This window comes from Mobula hypostoma, chromosome 12, assembly GCF_963921235.1.
Source record: "Mobula hypostoma chromosome 12, sMobHyp1.1, whole genome shotgun sequence".
NCBI lineage: Eukaryota > Metazoa > Chordata > Chondrichthyes > Myliobatiformes > Myliobatidae > Mobula > Mobula hypostoma.
In genome coordinates, this window is record NC_086108.1 from 83,523,208 (window position 1) to 83,539,854 (window position 16,647).

Sequence of the window (16,647 nt, forward strand, 5' to 3'; positions counted from 1 at the left end):
TCCTTTTTGCCAATCACCTGTCCAGCTCTTGGCTCCATCCCTCCCCCTCCTATCTTCTCCTATCATTTTGGATCTCCCCCTCCCCCTTTCAAATCTCTTACTAACTCTTCCTTCAGTTAGTCCTGACGAAGGGTCTCGGCCTGAAACGTCGACTGTACCTCTTCCTAGAGATGCTGCCTGGCCTGCTGCGTTCACCAGCAACTTTGATGTGTGTTGCTTGAATTTCCAGCATCTGCAGAGTTCCTGTTGTCTTAATTTACTTACCCAGTTTCTTGTCTATCTCTGCTTTAGTTCCTCCATCAATAGCCAGGGATTGCAACTTTCCCGCCAGCCACTTCTCCACCTCATTATACCAGTTTTTTACTAAACTGGATGGAGTCACAACAATAACTTTTCCAATCTCTGGCTTGGCTTCAGGGCTTTGTCGTAAGAGTGTCCACATTAGTGAAATACACTGCAAAGTCTTGCCAAGTCCCATCTCATCTGCCATAATACAGCCATAGCCATCCACAATTCGTCGACCCGTCACACAGTCCCACATGAACTTCACACCCTGAAAGACAAAAGAACCACCGTCAAAGGAGATGAAAACAGAAAATTACATTGATCACGTGGGAGGGTACAATAGCTTATATTCATGGTTTTAAACATACCTTAATAGTGTCTAACTGGAAACACTAATGGGAAGCTACATCCTTCCTGCTTATGGAGTGAAAATATATAGTGTCATACCCACTACGTTTGGTACATCCACTAGTACCAGACCACAAACTGCATCAACATGAATTTAGAAGTTTCTCCACAGACTTTGTTTTAAATTATGCAGTAAGCATTCACCAACACCTCTGCTTCAAGATACTAAATAAATTTGGCGTGTCCCTCCCCCGGTCCTTACCAATTTTTAATCAATGCACTATAGAAAGCATCTAATCTCAATACAACTGCTCTTCCTATGACCACAAGAAACTGCAGAGTGACGACACAGTTCAACACATCATGGAAACTAGCCTCCCCTCTATGGACTCAGTTGTATATTTGGATTTTCAGAAGGCCTTTGACAAGGTGCCACACATGAGGCTACTTACAAGATAAGCGCCCATAGAATTACGGGAAAGTAACATACGTGGATAGAGCATTGGCTGATTGGCAGGAAACAGAGAGTGGGAATAAAGGGATCCTATTCTGGTTGGCTGCCGGTTACCAGTGGTGTTCCACAGGGGTCCGTGTTGAGGCCGCTTCTTTTTACATTGTACATCAATGATTTGGATTATGGAATAGATGGCTTTGTGGCCAAGTTTGCTGACGATACGAAGATAGGAGGAGGGGCCGGTAGTGCTGAGGAAACAAAGAGTCTGCAGAGAGACTTGGATAGATTGGAAGAATGGGCAGAGAAGTGGCAAATGAAGTACAATGTTGGAAAGTGTATGGTTATGCACTTTGGCAGAAAAAATAAACGGGCAGACTATTATTTAAATGGGGAAAGAATTCAAAGTTCTGAGATGCAACGGAACTTGGGAGTCCTCGTACAGGATACCCTTAAAGTTAACCTCCAGGTTGAGTCAGTAGTGAAGAAGGTGAATGCAATGATGGCATTCATTTCTAGGGGAATAGAGTATAGGAGCAGGGATGCGATGTTGAGGCTCTATAAGGCACTGGTGAGACCTCACTTGGAGTACTGTGGGCAGTTTTGGTCTCCTTATTTAAGAAAGGATGTGCTGACGTTGGAAAGGGTACAGAGAAGATTCACTAGAATGATTCCAGGAATGAGATGGTTAACATATGAGGAACGTTTGTCTGCTCTTGGACTGTATTCCTTGGAGTTTAGAAGAATGAGGGGGAGACCTCAGAAACATTTCGAATGTTAAAAGGCATGGACAGAGTGGATGTGGCAAAGTTGTTTTCCATGATGGGGCAGTCTAGTACGAGAGGGCATGACTTAAGGATTGAAGGGCGCCCATTCAGAACAGAAACGTGAAGAAATTTTTTTAGTCAGAGGGTGGTGAATCTATGGAATTTGTTGCCACAGGCAGCAGTGGAGGCCAAGTCATTTGGTGTATTTAAGGCAGAGATTGATAGGTATCTGAGTAGTCAGGGCATCAAAGGTTATGGTGAGAAGGCGGGGGAGTGGGACTAAATAGGAGAAAATGGATTAGCTCATGATAAAATGGTGGAGCAGACTTGATGGGCCAAATGGCCTACTTCTGCTCCTTTGTCTTTGTCTTATGGTCTTATACTTTTCATTGCCTCAGTAAACAACAGCCAGCATAATCCAAGACCACTCCAGACATTCTCTCTTCTCCCCTCTACCAACAGGCAGAGGATACAAAAGCCTGAAAGTATGCACCACCAGACCCAAGACCATCTTCTACACCATTGTGATAAGACTGAATGGTTCCCTCGTATGCTAAGATAGACTCTTGACCTCCCAGTCTAGCTCATTATGATCTTCCATCTTGTCTACCTGCACTAGACTTTCACTGTAGCCATTACAATTTATTCTGCCTTGTACTATCTCAATCAAATTAATTGATCTGTTTGAATAGTATGCAAGACAACATTTTCACTCTACCTCAGTACAGGTTACAATAATAAATCAATACCAATTTAAATTGCTGAGTTTTCTTTTTAAGCTCTAGAATGATTCCCCTAATCTTTTCTCCATCTATGGTCTCACTGATCTTTTGAAGCCAAATGGACACAAGGGGCACATTGTTTCTGGTAACATGTTCCATGTCACATCCAGATTCTCAGGAAATCGAGATCAACCTGCATCAGGTCCTTCAATTATTCTTCTCTCTGGCAAGCAGTAAACTACCATTCTACACCTGTGATGATATATGATAGGCATCTGTTAGTCTCGTGAGACCATGGATTTGTGCCTTGGAAGGTTTCCAGGGCGCAGGCCTGGGCAAGGTTGAATGGAAGACCGGCAGTTGCCCATGCTGCAAGTCTCCCCTCTCCATGCCACTGATGTTGTCCAAGGGAAGGGCATTAGGACCCATACAGCTTGGCACCGGTGTCGTCGCAGAGCAATGTGTGGTTAAGTGCCTTGCTCAAGGACACAACATGCTGCCTCAGCCAAGGCTCGAACTAGCGACCTTCAGATCACTAGACGAACGCCTTAACCACTTGGCCACGCGCACCTGTATATGGTGACATACCCAAGATCGAGAACTCTGTTTGGAGAAGTTCTAGATTATACTAGATTTAAACCAAATGCCAACCTGAAATGCGCCACCACAACTTCATCGCTCTCCATTCACATTCCACCAGCACTTCTGCACTGTTAATGGAAAGGGGTGAGCAGGGAGCCTCTTAAATTAGTTCAGCCTGTTTCGCCTGATTTGAGGGCTTGCCAATATTTCTTTAAGCAATGCAATAGTTACATTGGAATGTCACAGCAAAAGCAGAATCACATAGCTTTCTCAGCAATAAATTACATAAAAAGCTTTACAGAGTACACTACTAAACCCACCTCTCTTTGATGTGGTCTTAGGACAGAAGACAAGATCGGATCTACCACCACATGTACTGGAAGTTTATCTCTAAAGGAAGAACAACATTCAAAATCAGAAATATGTATGCATATGAAGCTGAGTTATTTTGGCATGAATATGCCAGTCATTCCCTGACTTTGTTACAAACTTACCCAATATTGAGTAATAATGCGCTGTTGATTTAGTTTTTTTGGGATTTAAAAAATATACTTTTTCCCCAATTACCAGCTCATTTCCAAAATTTCCAAGATCCCTGAAAAGCAACCTTAATCCTTTAACGAGTCCACTGTCAAAAATATGAATAGTTTTGAAATACTTCTCCAGTTGTATGATCTGGATTCATCTTTTATTTAGATTACTCTTTATACATCACTTAAGAAAATGTAATTCTTTAAAATTAGTTCATTTACTTAATCCTATTTGGATGTTCTAATTTTTGGCACTGTAAAAGTCATTTTTAATGAATATTCAATCATTTAGTAGTTATACAAGTTTCAAATAAAAGGAATTACATATACTCCTTCCACAGCAGACAAGTGAAAATTGCAATATTGTTACTGAGTTAATGAACTAACTGAAACTTTAAAAAACCTCTAGGCCAAAGATTAAAATGAAAGCCATCTATGACACAATTTCCACCAATTTTATCAGCAATAAAACAATATTTTGTTGTGAGCAAAGTTTTGCATTGGGAATTTATTAGGTGTTCCAAAAACTGAAATTTCTGTGTACTTCTCAGATTTGTTTTCACTGCTAAACTCACAAATTGTCAGTTGAACGATTAGTTTTTGCTGTACTGCAGATCATGGTCTTTCTTGGGGGCTTTGGTATTTTTTGCTAGGTGGGTGGAGGGTGCTGATGCTTTTTGCTGAAGTAAATGGAGGTGGGGAAGGGTCGTTGCTTTGCTGCTGCTTGTGCGTGGGAGGAGGGAGTGGGGAGCTATGGAGTTCTAACATTTTTACTGTCACTCATTCTTTGGGATACTCTTCTGTTTTCATACATATCTACGAAGAACAAGAATTTCAGCTCGGATATTAAACGCAACTATTGAATTAACGGACAGTACTATCAGATCAGATAACTTGAATAAATATGCAGATGTTACTTAAACACCCATATGACCAAATAAGGAACATAACATCAGAATTTATTTTATATAATTTGGGGCAAATATTTAAATGCAAAGTAAAGCATAAATAATATTGTTACACTTCATAATAATAAGTGAATACTTTTACTTACTTGTCAGCCTTTAGTTGGTCATGCGCACTAAGAGGCGGAGGTTCAAAGAGTACTAAAGCACCTTCTTCATATGGATCATGAAGTGATCGCCTGGCTCCTGTACGTTTAATCCCGAGGGCCTTTAATCCAAGAGAACCTTAAATACAGCATACAAGTAAGCCTTGTACAGAGAGCTCATATATGAGCAAATGTATCATATGAACATCAGGTCTTCATTCTTCTGACAAATGACTAATGACACCCACAGCAGAAAAATGTGATAGGATGGACTGGTGTGAATTGAAATATTGAAATATTCAATGATTTAATTCTCTGTTAAATGTTCTCTCTCCCCCTCTCCCCCCCCCACGCTCACCCTCCCTCACCCTCTCCCCCTGCCCGCCCTCACCCTCTCCCCCGACCGCCCTCACCCTCTCCCTCCGCCCGCTTGCCCTCCCTCACCCTCTCCCTCTATGCTTCTATGTTTCATCCTATCCACTTTGGTTCAGTCCCTTTCCAGCTATATCCATGACCCTTCACATGCTCTCAATCTCCTCAACAGCTTTCAAATCCTTGGCCCAGATTGCCTAAATTTTCACCATGGATGTTCAGTCCCTATACACTTCTATCCCCATCATGAAGGTCTTAAAGTTTTCTGCTTCTTTATTAACAATAGGCCCGATCAGTTCCCCTCCACCATCACCCTTCTCCGTCTGGCAGAACTGGTCCTCACCCTCAACAATTTCTCCTTCAGCTTCTCACACTTTCTTCATAACAGCATGGGCCCCAGCTGTGCCTGCCTTTTCGTTGGCTATGTGGAACAGTCCATGCTCCAAGCCTTCCACAGTAGTGCTCCGTAACTCTTTCAGTACTACATTGAGGGCTGCATTTACGCTGCTTCATGCACCCACGCTGAGCTTGTCAATTTCATTAACTTTGCCACCAACTTTCCCCCTGCTCTCAAATTCACTTGGTCCATTTGTGACACCTCACTTTCCTTTCTCGATCTCTGTCTCCATCTGTGGAGACAAACTGTCTACTGATATCTTTTATAAACCCACCAAAAATGAAGATGACGCCAGCGAACAACTCGACTAAAGGCGACGTGCTTCAGACAGTTCATGAAACTACTACTTTTCTACTTCTTTCAAATATGATTCTGCTACTAAGCTTTTACATGCAATTCGAATGTGTGATTTACATTTTCACGGTGTGTTTGAGCCAATTGAGTGAACTGGCACCTTAGGGAGTGTGTGGCTTACAGACGGGGTGCAAGCCCATGATCAACTCAATTTCTCACCAATCTCACTGATTTAAGCATCGAGCAAGATTGCAATCAACGAGGAAGTGAGTGGAAGGCAAGCAGGTATTCAGCGCTGTCTGCCTGAGCTTGACTGGTCTCACTCTCTTGCTATCATTTTCTGCTGCCGGAGGAAGGTGCCTTCATTTGACTGTTCTTTCTCACTGCTCCCTGCTCCCAGAGGAAGGTGCCTGGGTTTAACCAGTCGCTTTCTCTCTCTCGCTCCATGCTGCTGGAGTCTTGGGCAAGATTCAAGTGACACAGTTTCTGTTTTGGACTCTGCAGTTCATGTTCATGTCTCTGGTTACTCCTTTATTATTGCTATTTGATTGGGCAGACTGGCTTTGCAGCCTGCAGTCAATGACAACACAATTCTAAATTGAACTGAACTAAACTAAGCTGAACATTCCTAGGAAGAGGTACAGTCGACGTTTCGGGCCGAGTCCTTTCGTCAGGAGTCCTGACGAAGGGTCTCGGCCCGAAACGTCGACTGTACCACTTCCTAGAGATGCTGCCTGGCCTGCTGCGTTCACCAGCAACTTTGATGTGTGTTGCTTGAATTTCCGGCATCTGCAGATTTCCTCATGTTTGCGTTTTTGAACATTCCTAGACTGTTTCAATGACTCTGTGCTTTTCACTCGTTTTTTGCGATTTGTTCTTTTTTTTACACATTGGGTGTTTCCTTGGTTTTCTTTCCTTTCTTTTGTGACAGACTGTGGAGAAGACAAATCTCAGGTTTATATTCTGCATACATACTTTGATAATAAATGTACTTTGAAACTTTGATTCCTGCGGCAATCCTGACTATAGCTCTTCCCACCCTGTCTCTGGTATAAATGCTGTTCCCTTCCCTCAGTTCCATCATGTCTGCTGCATCTATTCCCAGGATGAAGTTTTCCTTTCCAGGACATAAGAGAGTTCCTTCTTCTTCAAAGAACAGGGTTTCCCTTCCTCCACCATTAATGCTGCCCTCACCCACATCGACTCCATTTCCCAGATATCCGCACTCACTGCACCTTTGTGCCACCTTAACAGGGATAAAACACACAAACCTAACTGTCTGGCTAGAATCTTTGTTTCTGCCTGCTCCAACCAGCAGCTTGGTCATCTCTAAGGCCGAAGTACGCAGATATTTCCACCGGGTGGACAGTCGCAAGGCTGCAGGACTGCATGAGACAGAGCTTACACTGCCAGTAATCAGCAAGAACTCAAGAGTTGCACCTACAATCTCCCCAAAGTAATCAAAGTAGCGGAACAATACAGATACAAGATTCAGACTCAACTTTCCACCAACAACACACGCAGCTTATGGCAAGGTCTGCCCACCATTGCCAACTTCAAAGCTAAACACAGTGGAGTTTCCAACATCGATGCCTCTCTCCCAAATGAATTAAATCTTTTTTACACTCGATTCGATGTCGCCAACACTGAGCCCCTGACCAGATATGGCAACCGGCAGCTTGGTCATCTCTGAGGCCGAAGTATGCAGGTGTTTTGAATAGATGGACAGCTGCAAGACTGCGGGACCAGACGGCATCTCGGGCGAGTACTCAGGATGTGCGCAGCACAACTGGCAGGTGTGTTTACAGACATTGTTAATCTCTCCCTCTCCCAGTGTAGAGTGCCCTCCTGCTTCAAAACATCCACTATGGTCCCTGTACCTAAAAAGACCAAGGTAACATGTCTGAACGACTGGCATCCTGTCATGTCAATAATAAGCAAGTGCTTTGAGAGGCTGTTCAAGGACTACATCTGCAGCTTGCTACCACCGACACTGGACCCCTCACAATTCACCTACCAACACAACTGATCGACAGACAACACAATAGCCACAGCTCTACACACGGTCCTTACACATCTGGAGAAGAGGGATGCTTATGTGAGAATGCTGTTCTTGGACTACAGTTCGGTATTCAACACCATAATTCCCTCCAGGCTCGACAAGAAGCTCAGAAACCTCCACCTTCACCCTGCCTTGTGTAGCTGGATCCTGGACTTCCTGTCAGATTGCCGGCAGGTGGTAAGAGTAGACTCCCTCACCTCTGCCCCTCTGACCCTCAACACAGGAGCCGCTCAGGGCTGTGTACTAAGCCCCCTCCTTTGCTGTCTGTATACCCATGACTGTGTCACCACCCACAGCTCCAATCTGCTAACTAAATTTGCTGATGACACTACACTGATTGATTTTATCTCAAATAATAATGAGGCAGCCTACAGAGATGAATTCATCACCCTGACACAGTGGCGTCAAGAAAACAACCTCTCCTGCAACACCGCAAAAACAAAGGAGCTGGCTGTGGACTACAGCAGGAATGGAGACAGGCTAATCCCTATAGACATCAATGGATCCGAGTCAAGAGGGAGAACAGCTTTAAGTTCCTCGGCATAAACATCACCGAGGATCTCACGTGGTCTGTACATACCAGATGTGTAATGAAAAAGGCACAACAGTGCCTCTTTCACCTCAGACGGTTGAAGAAGTTTGGTATGGGCCTCCAAATTCTAAGAACGTTCTACAGGGGCACAATTGAGAGCATGCTGACTGACTGCATCACTGTCTGGTAATGGGAACTGTACTTCCCTCAATCGCAGGACTCTGCAGAGGGTGGTGCGGACAGCCTAGCACATCTGTAGATGTGAACTTCCCGCTATTCCAAACATTTACAAAGACAGGCGTGTAAAAAGGGCCCAAAGGATCATTGGAGACCCGAGTCAACCCCAACCACAAACTGTTCCAGCTGCTACCATCCAGAAAACAGTACCGCAGTATAAAATCCAGGATCAATAGGCTCTGGGACAACTTCTTCCACCAAGCCATCAGATTGCTTAATTCATACCGATGCAACTGTATTTCTATGTTATATTGGCTATCCTTGTGTACATAATATTATAAATTACTATAATTGCACATTGCACATTTTGATGGAGATGTAACGTAAAGATTTTTACTCATGTATATGAAGGATGTGAGTAATAAAGTCAATTCAAATTCACGTCCACGTATTTGGACTTCATGCTGTCCCCCTTGTTTCTGTCCCTTTCCAGCTATATCCACGACCCTTCACATGTTCTCGATCTTGTGAGAGTTCAAGCCACACAGAACACCTTATCCTTCTTTTTCTCACTTCTTCCCTCTTCCTCTCCAGTTCTGATAAAGAGTCTTGGCCCAAAACATTAACTGTTTGTTCATATCCATAGATGCTGCCTGACCTGAGTTCCTCCAGCATTTTTTGTGTTGCTTTGGATTTCCAGCATCTTAAGGATCTTGTGTTTACTGACATCTTCCTGTCAACTTGAACCAGTCTGGCCATTCTCATCTGACCTCTGTCATTAACAAGGCATTTTCACCCATAGCTCACTGGATGTTTTTTTGTTTGGTTTTTTGTACCATTCTCTGTTGTGCATGAAAATCACAGTAGATTAGCACTTTCTGAGACACTCAAACTATCCTCCTGACACCAACAATCATTCCACAGCCAATGTCTCCTAGATCATATTTCTTCCCCGTTCTGATGTTTGGCCTGAACAACAACTGAACCTCTTGACTATGACTATGTGTTTTTATACATTGGATTGCTATCATGATTGGCTGATTAGATATTTGCATTAACAAGGTGTACAGGTGTACCAAATAAAATGGCCACTGAGTATATTGTAGAGCTCGGATCCTAGGTTCTGAGACATACAACTCCTTGGACTTAACCTCTATCACATAATTACTGCCTGACTTCATCTTCTTGCCTGTCATCAAACTTGCAGGAGTTCAAGCCACACCGAACCCCTTTTCCTTCTAATTAATCCCACCACTCAACTAAGTTGCCTCATGTGCCCAATCCTATACTCCCACCTCTCGGACTCTGTTCAGTTTCCTGCTTAACAGCCTAGTATTTCACTGATCATAAAATCTTTCCTCACAGTCTATTGGACAATCGCACTTACATCTTCCAATTGCAATTCCTGCAACTGACATATCTTACTAGAATTTCATTCCAAAAGCTCCTGTCCCTTCTTTCATACTTTGTTGCATACATCCATCTGAACTTCACTGTTCACTCCTTTCCATCCAACATAAATATCATAAGAGACTTCTTATAATACAATGGATTCTGGTTAATTGGGCCATTGGTTAATTGTGGCAGCCATATTTGGGACAACACTTAAAGAACCAAAACTAAATCGAGAGAAGAGCCGGGATGCCCTTCATTTAATTGGGACACTATGCTGCTTAACTGGGGCGGGAAAGTGTTGCCAAACAGATTCTAATGAGCGTCAGTCATGGGAACTTGTGTGGCATTAGACATTGCACCGTGGTTAGAACAATCAGTCTTTAAAAAGGGTCAGTCATGTGTGTTTGTGTTCAAAAAGCAGTGATTGTTCTCACTGATAGTTGGAGAGAGATAAGCAGTAAGACAATTCAGTATTGTTTTGCTCACTGTGATTTCAGCATTTGGGCTTAGAGATTACAGAAACAGCCAGCATCTATTTCAACAAGTTAGGAATTACAAAGGTATCAACAATCAGTTTGAACATTACAATGAAAATGAAAATGAAGATTTGGAGGATGCAATTGTGCATAGTATTGTATGAAGGCAATGCACTATCTGCACTAGGCGTCTGCCCTGATTTTGTTCATTCACAGTCAGTCACAAGAGCACAGCAGATGAATTCCTCTGTCAATAACTATTAGGAACTAATACAGTTTTGTACTGTAGAGGTATTGTTAGTGTTTTAATTTGTTCTGTATTTCATTTAAATACATAAATTAAATGGTAGTTTGTCTCTTTTATAACTAACTATTTCCATGAAACTTCAGCTAATTGGGACAGCCACTTAATTGGGCGAAAACGTACTGGTCCCAATTAATCAGAATCCACTGTATTCTAAAACTTAATTTATACAGTTTATATAAATTACACAAGTATTATTCTGCTTAATATACTAATGCAATAAAAGAATTATAACAGATTAAAGTATAAATCAAAATGACATTATTGCCATTAAGGTGGAGAGCTAATTGAGTACAGGGTCAATTTATATCCTTTTATATTTTACTCCAAATTACTTTATAAATAAAATGTCACAGGATCAACATTGCAGTATTAGACACAAAGCAATTATTGCAAAATTATAATGCAATAGTTTAGTAAATATTTAATGTTTGCTTGAATTACTGCAATAATTCTCAAAGCTTCACAATAATTCTACAGAATTCACTTCAGCATATCCATTATGTCTTAATTATAAACAACCCAGTTAAGGTATTAAAAAATAATAATTTTTTACAGCAGTTATATTTCAACACTAATCTCGTCAATCATACATTGTAGCTGGTCTACCAGAAGTCATTGATAATATTCCACAAACAGCAGTATTCACTGGAGAGTTTTATCAATACCTGTGTAATTTGGAATAGGCACTCGGAAAGGTTTGGCCAGGATACTTCGAATGAAAGCTTCCTGTGGGGAACAGAAAATGTTATCTAGCAATGCAGTGACCTTCCCCCATGCTCAATTACTTTCAAAAATCAGTTACTCACATGCTGACTGCTGTCCAGGCACACAGGCCGATTGGTTAGCTGTGCTAGGGGTTTCCTGAATGGAGATATAAAATTTTCAATGTTGTTGCGCTCAGATCCCAGCTTTCGCCGTTTTGTGTTCTGTAAGAAAAGGAAAATTCCATATCTTAGTATTATTTTTCAAATGGTAAATTCTTTATTTTTGTTTTGATTTTATGCAAACTAGATAAGCTTCCCACATCAAAGTTGCTGGTGAATGCAGCAGGCCAGGCAGCATCTCTAGGAAGAGGTACAGTCGACGTTTTGGGCCGAGACCCTTCGTCAGGACTAACTGAAAGAAGAGCTAGTAAGAGGTTTGAAAGTATGAGGGGGAGGGGGAGATCCAAGATGGTAGAAGACAGGAGGGGGAGGGATGGAGCCAACAGCTGGATAGTTGATTGGTAAAAGGGATATGAGAGGATCATGGGACAGGAGGCCTAGGCAGAAAGAAAAGGGGGAGGGGAAAAAAGCCCAGAGGATGGGCAAGGGGTATAGTGAGAGGGACAGAGGGAGAAAAAAGAGAGAGAGAAAAAGAATGTGTGTATATAAATAAATAACGGATGGGGTACGAGGGGGAGGTGGGGCATTAGCGGAAGTTTGAGAAGTCAATGTTCATGCCATCAGGTTGGAGGCTACCCAGACGGAATATAAGGTGTACCTCTTCCTAGAGATGCTGCCTAGCCTGCTGCGTTCACCAGCAACTTTTATGTGTGTTGCTTGAAATTCCAGCGTCTGCAGATTTCCTCGTGTTTGCATAGATAAGCTTCTCCCCACCTCCAAAATCAATTCTCAATCCCTCCTACGTGCAAAATAGTGCAATAGCATGAAATAATACAGAAATAACGTTATGTGAATTTTAGTTCGGAGTCACCTGAAAATCAGGTGGCAAAATGAGGCAAGAATTAGTCCACATCCTAAACACTCTACGGTCTACTACAGCTAATCTTACACATCCTGAAATTATTATATATATTTTAGCATTCAAGATTACTTCCAAAGCTCAGGAACAAATTCCAGTGTTTCATTTTCAGAGGTCTTGCCTATGATAGTACTAAGAACTAAAGAAATTTAATGAGAAAATGTAATGAAATGCAAAATATTGGCCAATGAAAGCCAGTTCAGTTAATAAACATGAAATTATTAAGCTTAAAGTCAACTAATCTTGGAAACTTGAACACAATTGGTTATAAGATGTTGTCTTGATAAGTCAGATTTTGTTTTCATGTAAGGAGTGGAAGTATGAAAACGTTTATCTGACTTTATTCAAGTCAAAGTTTGCCAAGATTAATTGAAAACATTAACTTCAACTGAGAAGCCATTACAATGATATTCATTGACAAGTAGTTACATTCTTACATTCACAGACTTACAAATTTTATTTAGGTTGGCTGGACAATAAATATTGCATTGAACTGCTTCATCACAATATTTTGGAAATATTCAAGTAAAAAGTCCTCCTTAGAAAAAGATGACTGAAGAATATAGATATAACATTGGTATATGAACAAAAGATGTTAACAGAGCACAAATTTCAAATTTGCACTGGATTACAGTACCACATCCTCTTCATCAGAGGAATCTCCTGGCTTCCGCTTAGCAAGCTGACTCGGTGCAAGACTTCGTCTCTACAGGGAAAAAAGTGACAAAGTTATAGAAGCAGATAGAAACACAATTAAATTTAAGACGCTCATTTCTCAACTTCAGGACGTCACAAGATCCCTTACAGGCAGCAATATACTTCCAAGTATAACCTATATAGCTGCAAATTTGTCAGTCCTCCAGATTATGTGACCTCATCCAATTCATCACATCTCATGAACAACATGATTTGCCAATTCTCATCTCATGATTTTAAATGCTCTATCAACAGCAGCCATTTCTTCAGCCAAATAAACCACTCTGCTGCAATCCTTGCTTTCCTCAAAACGTACAACTTTTGCCAACTTTGAAAACTAAAAACTACAGATGCTAGAAATCAGAAGTAACAAAAAATACTGAAAATCCTCAACAGCATCTGCAAAGAGAGGAAAGACATCAACTTTCTTTCTCTTTCCACAGATGCTGTCCAAGTATTTTCAGTAGTTCCTCTTGTTTTACAAAACAGCCAGAAAAATGAGGCATAATCAAAAATGATTTATTTATTGATTCAGCACGGAATAGGCCCTTCTGGCGGTGCTGCCCAGCAACTCCCAATTTAACAGTAGCTTAATCACAGGACAATTCACAATGACTAATTAACCTACCAAATGGTACACCTTTGGACTGTGGGAGAAAACCCAAATGATCGCACCGATCTTTGCTTGATTATGTTATTGAAAAGTATCTTGTGATGTTTCACTTTGTTAATCATGCTACAGAAATGTAACATATTGTGGTCCTGTTTTGTAGTGACATGCAGAGCCACAATTTTGACTCAAGAGGTGAGTAAGCGATCAAATAAGATGCTAAAACTTCTTAGGTGACATGGGAATAGACTAATTAAGCTGTCAGATGGAAGACATATCCTGAATACATATTCTGCTAATTGAATTTTCTTTCACTTTACTCACCATTTTCTGTAATTTTGATCCCAATGGAATTCAATCAATTTTAATCGTTTTCTTCCTGCATCAAAAATCCATGTCCTTGAACAGTTGGCTGAACAACTGATGTCTTCATCGCTTCCAAATCTAGTCCATAATTGATGAATGATGGGAGCATTTTAGGTTCCGTTTTCTATTCCATTATAATGCATCCTATTTTAATAACTTTAATTTACCATGTTTTAGCCTGCAATTATTATCAGTTTCCACTTGTGCAGATTTTCCCTTTGGACTGTATTGTTTCTTATAATGTCCAGACTCTCTGATAAACTTGGTTAACTACATATCAAACAGTTGCTATGTTTTTATAAACTTATAGAAGTGTACTTATGTCCCTCTACAAACCTACAGGAGATATATCATTCTCACTCTTCTTGTCTAACATCCCTTTAATACAGTAAATAGTTCTTCTCTACTTTTATTGTTTCATCTATCTCCAAGCTTATTTCTTCACCTCCCTCTTTATTACTCTCCCTGAAGCTACACAGTGCCGTGATATTGCAGAGGCTCAGGATATCTCTCAATACCTCTTTCTTTCTATTGCCTTAACTCTGTTTATTTCTGCCATTAACATTTACTAATGATTTCCGTCGTCATTTCTGTTCCTTCTCTATTTATTGTTCCATGGCTAGTTCACTCACTTTAATATTTTCAAACTTCTCAATGACTGCTGTATTTATTTCTCACTTTTTTTTCTTTTCACTTTCTCTCTCTCTCTCAGTCCCTCTTTCCCTCTCACTATTACCCTCCTGCTCTGTATTTGGATATCACGACCATTCTCCCTAGTTCTATCTGGATATTACTGTCAACTTCGCTTCCAGCCCTCCCACCCACTCTCGTTGTTTCACGATCACTCTTCCCGTCTCTACCTCTCTATTTATATAAATACTGTATCATTGTCACCTTCTTCCTTCGCTTAAACTTGCCGCCCAGACACAGGAACTCGGCAGTGCGCCTGCGTAATACCCGGCCTACGGGTGCTGCTAAGGTTCAGTGCGCGAAAGCAGACCGCTTTTCGAACCAGAATCCTGTTAGCGCGGAGCCCTCGGGGGGAGTTCAACGCCAACTGATAACTTTAGTTATCGACGTGCAGCTGTGATTTGTCCATTCGTAGCTTTAAAATCAAGTGCCTTCGTATATCCATTGGAATCGAAGGTATGCCATAAATTCTAAACTATTTTAGAGAAGAGTTACGCTGGAGTGATTGGAGAAAAAAATCTCACTGATATTTCACTCAAGATAAAACCAACTTCTTTAAATCTTGTTGAAGTAAACCAAATACCCAACAAAGAGATAAAGACAGAAGAGCTGAAACAAGGCAGGATGCGATAATGAACTTTATCATCTTTAGGAAAAGGATGTAATTAGTGCAGAAGTGGGTTGTCAAGATATTAAGAATATATGTGTTGAAAATACTAATTTATCAGAATTAGAAGACTTTCTGAATTGCCAGAACAATCAGAGATGCAGTTTAATGACTAGACACTGCCCTACTGTTTCCCTGACTCTTCCACACAAGATGACATGCCTCCTCCAAAACTTGCTACCTTGGCTAAATATTTTCACTAGCGTCAGAAACTGTCCCTTCTGCATACTTTACCATTTGGTATGATTAAAGCTGACCTACTTCATCTCCATTTACCTGCACCAAAATCCCATGTCTTTAATCCACAAATATGTTGGTCTTAATCCTGAATTTTAAGAGTACTAGAATTTAAGGCTGGCTGGCGGCACAGTGGCATCAGCGCCGGACTTCGGAGCGAAGGCTCCCAAATTTTAATCCAAGTCGGGCCACCCCCCCCCCCGGAGCACGCTTTCCATTTGTGCCGGGTTGAACATCGAGCTAGCCACTCGTCCTCGTAAAAAAAAAACAAGGGTCGAGTCAGGAATGTTCATATAGTGGCCCGGTTAATCCGAAAGGAGACCAATCCTGACACTATGCGCCAGACAAGAATGGCTGACTGTCTAGTGCGACACGCTAGGAAGGACTAGAATATAAGAGCAAGGATGTGATGCTGAGGTTTTTTTTAAGGCACCACACTTGGAGTATTGCGAGCATTTTTGCGCCCTTATTTAAGAAAAGATGTGCTTGGCGTTGTAGAGGAGGTTGGCGAGAATGATTCCGGGTATGAAAGGGTTAATGTATGAGGAGCGTTTGATGGCTCTGCGCCTGTACTCGCTGGAGTTCAGAGGAATCAGGGAGGAAACCTATGGAATACTGAGAAGCTGAGATGGAGTAGATGTGGAGAGGATACATAGGGGATGAGCCTAGTACCAGAGGGCACAGCCTCAGAATAGAGCAGAGATGAGAAAGAATTTCATTAGCCAGAGGGTGGTGAATCTGGAATTCATTGCCATGGACGGCTGTGGAGGCCAAGGCACTGAGTATATTTAATGCAGAGGTTGATACCTTCTTGATTAGTCAGAGTGTCAAGTTGTTATGTTACTTCTGTTTAAACGTACCATGGGTTAACAGTAAATAATCATATTCTG

General features: G+C 41.4%; 1 protein-coding gene across 1 annotated transcript in view; it reads right to left on the minus strand.

Moving 5' to 3' along the window:
• Nucleotides 1-15,101, minus strand: part of rad54l (RAD54 like) — a 39,788-nt gene extending 24,687 nt beyond the window's left edge. Inside the window, exons 1-8 of the mRNA XM_063064540.1 lie at nt 15,058-15,101; nt 14,122-14,241; nt 13,129-13,197; nt 11,555-11,674; nt 11,414-11,474; nt 4,740-4,875; nt 3,476-3,545; nt 265-553 (exon numbers count right to left, since the gene is read on the minus strand). Coding sequence (XP_062920610.1) covers nt 265-553; nt 3,476-3,545; nt 4,740-4,875; nt 11,414-11,474; nt 11,555-11,674; nt 13,129-13,197; nt 14,122-14,124 — 748 coding nt within the window. The 5' untranslated portion in view covers nt 14,125-14,241; nt 15,058-15,101. The remainder of the gene's footprint in view (nt 1-264; nt 554-3,475; nt 3,546-4,739; nt 4,876-11,413; nt 11,475-11,554; nt 11,675-13,128; nt 13,198-14,121; nt 14,242-15,057) is intronic.
• Nucleotides 15,102-16,647: the final 1,546 nt, after the last annotated feature.